This window comes from Chelon labrosus (assembly GCF_963514085.1).
Source record: "Chelon labrosus genome assembly, chromosome: 2".
Lineage (NCBI taxonomy): Eukaryota > Metazoa > Chordata > Actinopteri > Mugiliformes > Mugilidae > Chelon > Chelon labrosus.
The window spans coordinates 2,000,274-2,013,014 of NC_140338.1; the positions used below are offsets into that span (position 1 = coordinate 2,000,274).

Consider the following 12,741-nt stretch of genomic DNA (forward strand, 5'->3'; position numbering starts at 1 on the left):
GTAGACTTAGATCGAGTTTGTTGAGCCACAAAGGAAATTGCCTGGTCGCAGTGTCTTGCAAAACACAAGTAAAAATAAAAATAGGTGTAAGATAGTAAATTAAATTGAAATGAAATGAAATGAAATTATGAACACAAAATATACAACATTTGTATATGTACAAATCTGCAAGAAACAGAAATAGAATAAATAAATCTAAATGAAAACTATAAAAGTTTCATAGACAGTGTAACATATTTAATTACTAATTGATCTCTTAGAAGATTCCTCTCTGAGACTTTTGGGGACTCACATTATACTGACAAAAGTTACATAAAACCAATTTAAAAATAAATAAATAAATAAATTAACATGACACATTTTCATCATTTATCACCAAAAAAAAAAGAATCAGAAATGAAAACCTGAATTTTTAAGATGAATCTCTCAGTTTTCATAACACTAAAAATAGACGACAACATCCGAACGTCTAAGTTCTTCTCCGTCGTCTTCACGTTCTAACTTTTGTGCAGCGATCTTTGACCTAACTCCACTTTAATGAACTAAAACGGGTTTTTATGCTGTTGTTGTTCCTTTAATTTACCCACTATTAAAAGTTTCTCTCCAAAGTTTAACACACACAAAAAAAAACTAATTCAAAAACTTAAAACCATGACTTTCTAAAATAATACACACAGGTGGTAAGCTACAGATGCAGAAGTCCCACATTTCACTCTTCACTTTAAAGTTCATGACTCTTTAATTCTTGTCTATATTCTTTCTTTTCTTCTTTTTTTATCTGCATTCAACGAGGATTTGGCAACAATTGTTGTTGAATGCTATCAAATTAATAATTTTATATTTGTTAAGAACAAATATTATTATCCTGTAATTAAATGTAATTATTAAATGTAAGCAGCTTTAAAAGGATGCATGGTTTCTCCTCTTAGTGGGAATTAAGGAAACGTATTGCTGTGAAACAATCCCATATGTAGTCTCTAAAGTAGTTCAGTTGCACATTTTTAATCGTGACTATGAAAATAAAATCTGAATCCCCTCTACAATATTCAACATGAAGGAGTGCTTAATGTGGGACTTCTGCAGGGCCTGCTGCTGGATGATCTTTACCTGCCTCAACACCGTTCACTCCCAATCTAGGCTATGTAACTATCCCGGGCGAGCCCACAGACGTGCATGCGTCAGAGGTTTTCAAATCGTATGTCGTGCTGAGCTGGAAGCCTCCCAGCCCTCGCGGACGAGCTCCGCTGTGGTACATCATCGAGAAGGTGTGTGTCGCTTCAGCTGTGGTCGTCCATTAGCATCGATGTGGCCACTTAGCATTTAGCCAAGAAGTGTAAACAGGACGTCAACCTCTTCAACTCTTAAATGAAATGGGTTTTAATAGCTTTATTTGCTGCAAAGTTCCAACTCTATAAAAAAAGGGTTGTGGCATATATACACAGATCAGCCACAACATTATGACCACAGACAGGAGAAGTCAATAACATCAACAACTCACCTAGACCAGACCAGGCACCCCCACCCCATAGCAATGACACTGCTTGATGGCAGCAGCCATCCCCAGCAGGATGCAGCCTGACACAGACACACACAAAAAAAACACTTTAGGAACAAATAAAAAAAAAACATGAAGAACAGCACAAGGTGTTGACCTGGCCTCCAAATTCACTAGATCCCAAACTGATCAAGTATCTGTGGGATGATCCACAGAGGCCCCTCCCCTCAAAGGCCCCCCACTAACAACATCCTGTTGATCAGACACCACAGGACACCCTCAGAAGGCCCATGTCCATTCTCTGATGAGTCACCACAAGAGAGACCTGCACAATATTAGGTTATGGCTGATCGGTGTATGTTGAATAACATTTTCAATCTTTTATACGTGGGATGCACCACTCATATATCAAACTAAGGTTTTATATCAAGTCTTAGGTATTATTGTACAAACTCATTTTCCCAGAATTCATCTTGGCACATTTTAAGATCTCCATTAGAAGAGTTTAAGAGGTCACACGTTTGTTATTTATGCCGTAATTTTACCTGCACATGATTATTATTAGTGAGAAATGTTGTATCAGTGGGTTTGTCAGATTTTTAAATAGCATTACTGGTATTTAATTTATTCTTTCTGGCTCATACACGAATATGCATCCTTTGATATATAGATTTGTAAATCAGTCACACACTTAAGAGTCAATATGACAAAAATCTAAATGAACCCTAATCTAAATTAGCCCAAACTATGCAGAACACTTTCCACCTTTAAAGTTGCTCCACGGGTTTGTGCAACATCACCAAGGTTGACACTGATGGCCTTACCTTCTCATCCCCTCCCTCATTGTCCCACAGTGCTTAGCAGGCACTGGAGCATGGCAGAGGATCAACACTGCAGTCAAACTGCACTCCCCTCGTTACCCTGTCTTTGATTTGCAAGACGGGCAAAAGTACCAGTTCCGAGTGTATTCGGTCAACCTGTACGGCTCCAGCGAGGCCTCCGAGCCCTCTGAGCCCATCCAAAAGGTTGATGGAGATGGTAAGAGACGGGACCAGCCCACAGACTCTCAGACACACTGTCACTGTTCAGAAAGACCACAGCACTCACACAACATGGACACACTAAAAGACATGTATGCAGATGTATGAGACAAGACAAGACAGGACAAAATGAGACAGGACAGGATAAGACAAGACGAGACAGGACAGGACAGGACAGGACAGGACAGGTTGGGTCTATGGGTCTGGTTGGGTCTGGTTGGGTCTATGGGTCTATGGATCTGGTTGGGTCTATGGGTCTGGATGGGTCTATGGGTCTGGTTGGGTCTATGGGTCTAGTTGGGTCTATGGGTCTGGTTGGGTCTGGTTGGGTCTGGTTGGGTCTGTGGGTCTGGTTGGGTCTATGGGTCTAGTTGGGTCTATGGGTCTGGTTGAGTCTGGTTGGGTCTGGTTGGGTCTATGGGTCTGGTTGGGTCTATGGGTCTATGGGTCTGGTTGGGTCTATGGGTCTATGGGTCTGGTTGGGTCTTCAGTGGGTCTCTCTCATGTGTCAGTAGTTTGTTTAATGCATGTTTACGATCTTTGCCAAGATCTTCCAAACTAAATGTGTCTAGATAAATAAATATATAAAGAAAAACAAAGAGCTGTATCGTGTGCAAACAATGAATCTTTAGACACATTAACTGCTCTCTGGCCTTTTGACTGAAGCTGAGTGATTGTATGTTGCAGGTATCGAGCTGCCGGTGGGTATGTACAAATAAATGAAGACACCTTTTAAAGACACTGTTCACTCTGCTGTAACATCACATCTATATCTGTCTGTGTTTAGAGCAGCAACACATGAAAATAAACTTGAGAGCAAATAAAAGGAAGAATCGTCACAGTTTGCGTGTCTGAACCACCCCCCCCCCCCCAATTAAAACCTCAACCTTCTGACCTCACATTCTACCCTAAAGGTCTTTTGTCTCGTAGAAACATGTCGGAGCAATTTAACGTGACCTTTGAAAAGAAATTGTGTCTAATCCACCGGGTGCTTTGCCTCATCGGGTTCGCTAAAATCACTCTGTTTGTGCACAAGGGAAACCACCATGACGATACATGTTTGAATACTGCCTGTTTTATAATTGCCTGTCACTGCAGAACACAGTGTGTGGATCAGACCTGCAGACACTTGTTTTTACAGCAGTGTCTCTACTCTGCGTTTACTTTTCACTAAATAAAAACAGGCAACTCTTCCTTGTGAAACTCTTTCTGATTTCCTTCTTCAGACGTTGAATTGTCACGAATCTAAAGTGCACATTCTTTTAAATCGATCCGTCCGTATTAACTGGTCATTAACCATCATGTCTGTCCTGGACAGGCGTCCCCTCCGCTCCTGGTCAGGTGGTCGCCACCAGGAACACCAAGTCCTCCGTGTTTGTGCAGTGGGAGGCTCCCAAACATCTGAAGAACCTGATGGGATATTACATCGACGGCCGCATGGTCGGATCAAAGGAGTGGTTCCCATGCAACCACAAACCCTTCAAACACAACAGGTGGGTGTCGGAAATGACGAAGCCTCGCTGTGATGTAACTGAAAGATAAACTAAAAGACGCATCTCTGGAGGGTTATATGGATTATTATTAACTTCAGCTCATGAATAGGAGAAGAACATGCGTAAGGAGGAGTGGAAGGTGGAGGAGGCAGATAAAAATGAGAAAGAAGAGGGAAGAGGAGGGGATGAGGACGAAGATGGGGAAGGATTAGTGGAAGGAGGAAGAGAAGAAGAACTAGACGGGGAAGGAGGAGTGGAAGGAGGGGAAGAAGAAGAAGGAAAAGGAGGAAGATGATAAAATAAGAAAGAAGGAAGAAGAAGAAGGGGATGAGGAGGAAGAGGGAAGAGGAGGGGAAGTAGATGAAGATGGGGAAGGATTAGTGGAAGGAGGAAGAGATGTAGAAGGAGGAGAAGAAGAAGAAGGAAGAGAAGGAGAACTAGATGGGGAAGGAGGAGGGGAAGAAGAAGGAAAAGGAGGACGATGAGGAGGAGGAGGAAGAAGATAAAATAAGAAAGAAGGAAGAAGAAGAAGGGGATGAGGAGGAAGAGGGAAGAGGAGGGGAAGTAGATGAAGATGGGGAAGGATTAGTGGAAGGAGGAAGAGAAGAAGGATTAGATGGGGAAGGAGAAGTGGAAGGAGGGGAAGAAGAAGGAAAAGGAGGAAGATGGGGAGGAGGAAGAGGGAAGAGGAGGGGAAGTAGATGAAGATGGGGAAGGAGGAGTGGAAGGAGGAAGAGAAGAAGAACTAGATGGGGAAGGAGGAGTGGAAGGAGGGGAAGAAGAAGGAAAAGGAGGAAGATGGGGAGGAGGAGGAAGAAGATAAATAAGAAAGAAGGAAAAAGTTGAAGGGGATGAGGAGGAAGATTGCAAATCAGAAAGAGGGAAGAAGAAGAAGGGGTGAGGAGGAGGAGGAGGAGGAAGATGAGAAGGAGGAAGAAGAAGAATTTTCTTTCTCCTAATGTTTTTATTTTCACTAAAACAAAGAGTCTGTCGTTGTTGTCATTATGTTTATATCTTCTGATGCTGTTCTGTTTCTGGTCGGGCCCCTTGAGATCAAACTGGTCTGAACATGGCCCCCCAACAACCCCCCCCCCCCCCCCCCCCCCTGCCTGCTCGAGGTGAACAGGAACAACTGTTGAATGTATTTAATGTGTCTCAGGTTTGTCGTCCACGGCCTGATCCCAGGGGAGAGCTACACGTTCCGTGTCCAGGCCGTCAACGTCTTCGGCCTCAGTGAGGAGTCCCAGGAGTCCTCCCCCATCTCTGTGGAGCCGGCCCTCGGTAAGACAAAAGAAATTAAGTCTGCACACTACTTAACAAAAACAAAAACATATCAGATACACAAGAGAAATAATAAATGAATAAAGGTTTATCTCTAAGGCTCTAAGTGTCCCTGACCGACCAAGCTGATCCTCAGTCGTTTCATTATTCTGTCCAGGTAAAGGGTTTGAATATGGTATGTATTAAAAGGTTATTTTATTTCCTCTCCACTTTACTTACTCACTTCTTTGTCCACCTTCACTTTGAATAATGTGCTTTAGTCACAGGAAGGAATAGTTCCAGTATCACTCTGCACCGTTCTGTCTCTATTATATCTATTATGTGTCTTTTAGATGGATGCTGTGATAAATAAGATTAAAAAAAGCATGAAAAAAATCACAATCCTTAATATGAGGTTAGGCGTTAGATGCTTGCTCAGGGCCCCTCAGCCATGGACACGACGGGAGGCGAACCACTGACCCCTCGATCCCAAGCTGCACCTCTAACCACTACCCCACAGCTCCCCCAAAACAACGTTTCCAGCTCTGGATGATAATGTTTTTAAAGCTTTTCTGAACGTAAATTTTTGTGCTTCAGCTACTCCCAGCGCCCCCTACGGCATCACCATGCTGGCCTGTGACGGCTCCTCCATGACCGTGGCCTGGAAGAGTCCCAAACACTGCGGCGGCTCCAAGGTCAACGCCTACTACATCGACAGGCGCGACGCCGACACTTTGATCTGGAAGGAGGTCAACCTGGCGGCCGTCACAGAGAGAGTCTGCACCGTGAGTGGCGTCGGATCTGCATTTGTTTGGGCTTTATGTGAAAAAAAAAGTAAGTGGAGCGTCTGACCATCACGCCACTTCCTCTGTCTCTGCAGGTGGACAATCTGAAGACCGGAACCTTCTACGAGTTCAGGGTCCAGGCCGGTAACATGGCTGGTGTCGGTGTCCCGTCAGCTCCCAGCGCCCCGATGAAATGTGAAGCCTGGACCATGGACGAGCCAGGTACTGGGGCGTCAGAGTTTTCCTCCGTTACTCTAGCTTTTGGAGTATTTTTATGATATTAATGTGAGTTGCATGTGGCAGCTGCTGCTTGGACAAAGAGACACCAAAATGCTTCCAGTGCAAGGGTCGGCACAATTAGTGTTAAGATATATATCCAGACTGAAGGAACGTGGTTGTTCAGTAATGACGGTTGAAAAATAATCTGTCCATGTGCAACTACGGACTTTTTAAAGAAGCATGAAAGACAAATACAGTGGCAGCTGTGATGAATTATCCAAATTAATCCAAAAGGGAAACCGCTTGGTCACAGCAGCTCAGTTGCACATAAAATAATTAAAATAAATAAATTAAATAAAATAAAATAAAATCAATATGAAAAATAAAATATAAGAAAAATCTAGTAAAGTAAATAAATCAATAAATAAATAAAATATAAAAAAAATAAAATATAAGTAAAAATCTAGTCAAATACACAAAAAAAATAAAATAAATATAAAAATTTAAATATAAGTAAAAATCTTGTAAAATAAATGAAATAAAATAAAATAAATATACAAAATGAAATATAAGTAAAAATCTAGTTAAATAAATAAATAAAAAAATAAAATAAATATAAAAATAAAATATAAGTAAATATTTAGTAAAATAAATAAATATAAAAATAAAATATAAGTAAAAATTTAGTAAAATAAATAAATAAATATAAAAATAAAATATAAGTAAAAATCTAGTAAAATGAAATAAATAAATATAAAAAATAAAATATGAGTAAAAATCTAGTAAAATAAATAAATAAATACATATAAAAAATAAAATATAAGTAAAAATCTAGTAAAATAAATAAAATAAAATAAATATAAAAAATAAAATATAAGAAAGAATCTAGGAAAATAAATAAATAAATAAAATATAAGAAAAAATCTAGGAAAATAAATAAATAAGTAAAATATAAAAAAATAAAATATAAGTAAAAATCTAGTCAAATACACAAAATAAAATAAAATAAATATAAAAAATAAAATATAAGTAAAAATCTAGTAAAATAAATAAAAATATATATATATATAAAAAATAAAATATAAGTAAAAATTTTGTAAAATAAATAAATAAATATAAAAATAAAATATAAGTAAAAATCTAGTAAAATGAAATAAATAAATATAAAAAATAAAATATAAGTAAAAATCTAGTAAAATAAATAAATAAATATAAAAAATAAAATATAATTAAAATCTAGTCAAATAAATAAATTGTATAAGCAAACAAATTAAAAAAAATTCCATATGAACAAAAAATAAATAGTAAATATATATTATAGGGCTAATACCGAGAGACAGACAACCATTCACACTCACACCTACGGCCAATTTAGAATCACCAATGAAACCTCTTTAGTATCTTTTTGTAAATGCCGAAATTTCTGTTCTGTCTCTTAAATTCTACTTTTAGCTGAATCCCAGTGATTTTAAATGAAAAATATTAGAATAATGTTGGTGAAACATTCGTTTACCTAAATCCACATGTAAAGTTTTTAACGTCTTAAGCTGTCGTTATAGAGCCAGAGACCGTCTTCTCTCTGTTTGGTGCTGATGGTGTGTTCTTATAACTCAAGGTCCAGCCTATGACCTGAGCTTCAGTGAGGTCAGGAGTCACTCTCTGGTCCTCCTCTGGAAAGCTCCAGTTTATACCGGAGCAAGTGCTGTGACTGGATACTTGGTGGATATGGCCAAGAAGGGCTCATCAGAGTTTGTCACTCTGAATGAGGAAGCTGTGAGCCACCGTTACCTGCAGGTAAGACACCTGTTGTATTATACATGGTGTATTAATAATAATAATCCAGCACACCTCGCAACAAATGCATGAACCTCTTCCTCCAGCACTCTAGATGTGAAGATGTTTTCATAATTTTCCTGCAGGTGACTGGACTGGAGGAAGGTGAAACCTACGTGTTCAGAGTTCGTGCCGTCAATGCAAGCGGCGTCGGAAAACCCTCCCAGTTGTCTGAGCCGGTCTGTGCCAAAGCTCTGCCAGGTAACTGAGGTCTGCTGGCAGCTGTGGTGGATTTACTCTGCACCACACCCTCCACATTCTTTCAGTTTGAATGAATCCCAGCTCACTGAAAATCATTATGGCAGATGGCTTTAGCTCAACTATCATTTACTCTGATATATTATAAACTTATAAAAATAATAAATACCAAACAACTACGTGAACACAGACGGATGAAGGAGGCTTGATGTATGTCACAGATTTGTAGGTTTTATCAGTGTTTTTAATCATAAAAGCTAAAGGCACGGATAAAATACATGAGTTTTTAATATAAATATACACTGATCAGCCACAACATTATGACCACTGACAGGAGAAGTGAATAACATTTAAACCATCTTGTGACAGTTCAGTGTTCTGCTGGGAAACTTCTGGACCTGGCATTCATTGGTGTGGATGTTACTTACATCTTAAGGACAGGAACCTTAGTTAAACCTCAACTTATCATTATTTGAAGTGAACAACACGACTGTCGTGCAGTGCTCTGCTCAACATGCTGCAAAAATACACAGATTGTCCAGCAGCTCAGTCTTGTAGAGTGCAGGCCGAGACATGAACTGAGGGCACGAGTTTGTTTCCCTCTGCCATCTCTGAGTGGAGTCTTTGCATGTTTCTCGTATTCACAGGCACTAAGGAGATTGAGGTTGGTGTGGACGGTGAGACCGGAGACATCTTCTTGTCTCTTGAGGCCTGTGAGATCAGTGAAACGTCCAAGTTCGTGTGGTCAAAGAACTACAAACCCATCGGCGACTGCCCCAGAGTCGCCGTCAGCGCGAAGGGCAGAACGTAAGCTCGCCGTCGTCACCTCAGCACGTGACAGAGGCTTCTCATTCATGTGGTTTCTTCTTTGTTCTCGGCAGGAATGATTATCTGTAATTGATCAAATATGCTGCTGCGCTATCAGTGAGTAAATAAAGCAGCGCGAACGATGTGCTTTCTCCTCCAGGCTTCATCTGGTTTGCTTTCTGCACCAGCGTCACACTGAACTCACCGTGATAACATGCTGCAGAACCAGATCACGATTTTCTGTTTCTGTTTTCTATGATTAGATGATTTTATCAAACAAGTACGCTATCACTGTTTAAAAGAGTGTACGCTGATAAAAACAAGGAAAAGTTGTTGTTTGCTTTCATGTTTAACTTTTGAATTTAAAAGTTGTTGTTTTTTTTATGGATGCAGCCACAACAGAACGAGATGTGAAGGCTTTTAGATTCATACAAATACCATCTTTATTCAGAATATGCAGACTTGTACGTCCATGTGTGGGATAATGGCTGCAGAAGGATATGTCAGCAGCCTGCAAATTACTGACGAGTTACAAAGTTCTTTTTCAAATCGACTTTATTCAAATTTAACAAATTACAGTTTCACAATATTATAAAATAAATCAGCATTACATATAAAGATAGACTTAGACTTAGATAGACTTTATTGATCCATAAGGGAAATAAATATATGTGTAAGACAGTACAAAGATAATACAAATAATTAAATTAGATTAAATTAGATTAAATTAAATTAAATTAAATTAAATTTGATTGAATTAAAAATAAAATAAAATAAAACCCCAAGATTTGCATATGTACAAATCTGTGAGAAATAGAAGTAAATATACACTATATGTATAGGAAGGATAAGGTTATACACCATACAAGAGAAACGTCCTATATATGTACATCACAACCATGTGGAAAAAAGAGGATTAGACTTAGACTTAGACTTAGATAAACTTTATTGATCCACAAGGGAAATTGCTTGGTTACAGTAGCTTAGTTGTCATAAAAAACACACTCTTAAGAACCTCAGATAAAAAGAAAAGATTAAGTTAAATAAAATAGAAATAAAAAATGAGTAGAATAAGATCTAGTAACATAAAATAGAAAGAGTATAAGCCAAAATGTACAAATTATCATATTAGAATATGAACAAATGTACAAGAAATGGAAGAATATAAATATAAATTATATATACAGGGTAAGGTGTAAGGTGCAGTAGTATCCATTAACATTAATAACAATGAGTTATCTGTCACAGAAAGGTGAGTTGTTGTACAACTGGACAGAAGAGGAAGTATGACAATTAATTAAGTAGAGTCTAAATGTTGTTTGGTTTTGAGTCCATTTTCTTCCTCCTCCTGAGATTTGTTATGATATTTCTGTGGTTTTCCAGATGTGTGAATGTATGATGCACATTATCAACCACAACACTCATCTCTTTGAATCAGTAAAGCTTTCTTTAAATAGCTAATAATAGCAGTTATATAATAATATATAATAATAGTTCTCTTCCAGGACATCACTCATCAAGTTAGTTAAGTTACTAAGACGCTGAGAAATGTGACAAAACTGCATACTGCTGAAATATTTATTATTTATTCCTTTATTTGAATATAAGAGTAAAATGCACCTGAGGATCACAGCCACGTTCATATTATACTTAATAAACTTCATCATCTCATGGACGTTTGTTTGTTTCACAGCTCCAGACTCACTTTCACCAACCCTGATAAGGACGATCTGGGCAGATACTCCGTGGTCGTCACCGACACAGATGGAGTCTCTAGCAGCCACACTCTGACCGAGGACGGTGGGTCATGAACTTTACAAACTGCTGAATATATAGGAAGCAGATTTCTGAACTGATGGTGTTTGATTGTTTTATTCTGCTCTGCAGCCTTGAACACCATGCTGGAGCTCAGCTATGCCATCAGACATCCAGGTGAGCGCTGTTCCTCAGCAGCAGACCTCTGGTATCATTTAAATATTATATTGTTGTCATCATTTGTGCATCTGTGTCTCTGCAGTCGTTCCTCTGAAGCACGGTCTCAACTATGAGATTCTGGAGAAGGGTCACGTGCGTTTCTGGCTGCAGGCCGTCAAGCTGTCCCCCTCCGTGTCCTACAGGTTCATCGTTAACGACAAAGAAGTCACCAGCGGGGAGGTATAATGCCAACGACACTGTCACATTTTTGCTGCATTTCCTGTTTTCTGTGCCCCGAGGTTTATTTGATCTCTGATGAACACCGATATAAAGACTCTAGGTTAACTTGTTGGCAGAGAAACCAGACAGACTGGCCATTCCAGTCAAACAGTCAGCTCTAATGTCATTTTAACTCGGAAGAGTCCTTCTTGCTAAAACGCCTGGTCATGATCACATAACTCCTGATACTAACGATTAACCAAAGATATGTACAAGTGTTGTCACTAACAACACAAAGTGTCTCAGGACGCTTTAGAAAACCCGACCTGAAACCCCCAGAGCAAACACGAAGGCGACGGTGGCTCCGTGGGGGGGGGGGGGGGGGGGGGGGGCACACAGCAGTAAACATGCTATACGGTAGAAGCACACAACTGAATAGAGAAGAAATTAGATAACAAGTTAGACGATAGGAGCTCGTGTGAGAGAGAAGAGAGTAGAGGACATGTGCTCAGTGCATCGTCCCTCAGCAGCCTAGGCCTATAGCAGCATCACTAAGAGATGGTTCTGTCCAGCTTTAACTATCAGCTCGATCAAAAAGGAAACTGGGAGCTGGTTCAACTGGAGAGGAGCCTGATAGCTGAAGATCTCCAGTCTTGCTAAATTCTGTCGATGCTCTAGCTGCTGCAGCATTTTGAATAAACCTTTTTAAAGAGCTATTTGGAGCCAGACAGTAATCAATTAGCTGCCTGGAAGACACCAGTGCATGAACTAGTTTTTCAGCTTCACTCTGAGACAGGATGTTCAAATAACTCCTAAAACAACAACTCACTAAAGTTATGTACGAATGTTTAAAAAGAAAGAAATTGCAAAACATACATGTGGAATCTAATCGTGATGCAAGATATAGCGGATGCATGTTATGTTAGAGTTTGATAGTGACTATAAATGAAGCTGATCTGGTTCTATCTCAGATGAGTTAATGCTGTGATGACTGAATATAAGAGGTGTCATAGAGAGAGTGGAGAGTGGAGAGGATAGCTGCAGAAGGCCGTGAAGACTGGGCAGGTTTGATGACATTAACAACAGATGTAGTAGTACGGAGTAGTATGGAGCTCCACAGATCAGAAACACACAACTCCACTCATAGGAAGATGGGGGAGGAGGGGAGGACATGCTATAGCTATACAGTGGTAGCACATGAATGCATGAGTAGTAATAGAGAGGAAATTAGAGGATAGGTGCTCAGTGCAGCGTGGGCCTATAGCAGCACATCTAAGGGATGGTTCAGTGTCACCTGAGCCAGTCTTAACTAAAAGCTTTATCATTGTTATAGTGTAAACAATAGCTGCACGCTACTCATGTGTGATCCTGACCTCATCAACCTGCCTGTTGTCATGGCTCACACTTAAACACTCCTTATTCTCCAACCTGCCTGTGACACCTCGTATATTCAATCATTACACCAACAAACTCACCTG

General features: G+C 39.5%; 1 protein-coding gene across 1 annotated transcript in view; it reads left to right on the top strand.

Annotated features, from left to right (window-relative positions):
- myom2a (myomesin 2a) overlaps positions 1–12,741 on the top strand; it is a gene marked incomplete at both ends in the record, with an annotated part of 30,485 nt that overhangs the window by 10,105 nt on the left and 7,639 nt on the right. The window contains 14 exons of the mRNA XM_084563886.1: positions 1,138–1,265; positions 2,350–2,533; positions 3,223–3,240; positions 3,854–4,028; positions 5,188–5,309; positions 5,467–5,484; positions 5,886–6,073; positions 6,169–6,295; positions 7,908–8,086; positions 8,212–8,326; positions 8,971–9,130; positions 10,824–10,930; positions 11,018–11,062; positions 11,148–11,284. Of these exons, the coding sequence (XP_084420012.1) occupies positions 1,138–1,265; positions 2,350–2,533; positions 3,223–3,240; positions 3,854–4,028; positions 5,188–5,309; positions 5,467–5,484; positions 5,886–6,073; positions 6,169–6,295; positions 7,908–8,086; positions 8,212–8,326; positions 8,971–9,130; positions 10,824–10,930; positions 11,018–11,062; positions 11,148–11,284 (1,703 nt within the window). The remainder of the gene's footprint in view (positions 1–1,137; positions 1,266–2,349; positions 2,534–3,222; positions 3,241–3,853; positions 4,029–5,187; positions 5,310–5,466; positions 5,485–5,885; positions 6,074–6,168; positions 6,296–7,907; positions 8,087–8,211; positions 8,327–8,970; positions 9,131–10,823; positions 10,931–11,017; positions 11,063–11,147; positions 11,285–12,741) is intronic.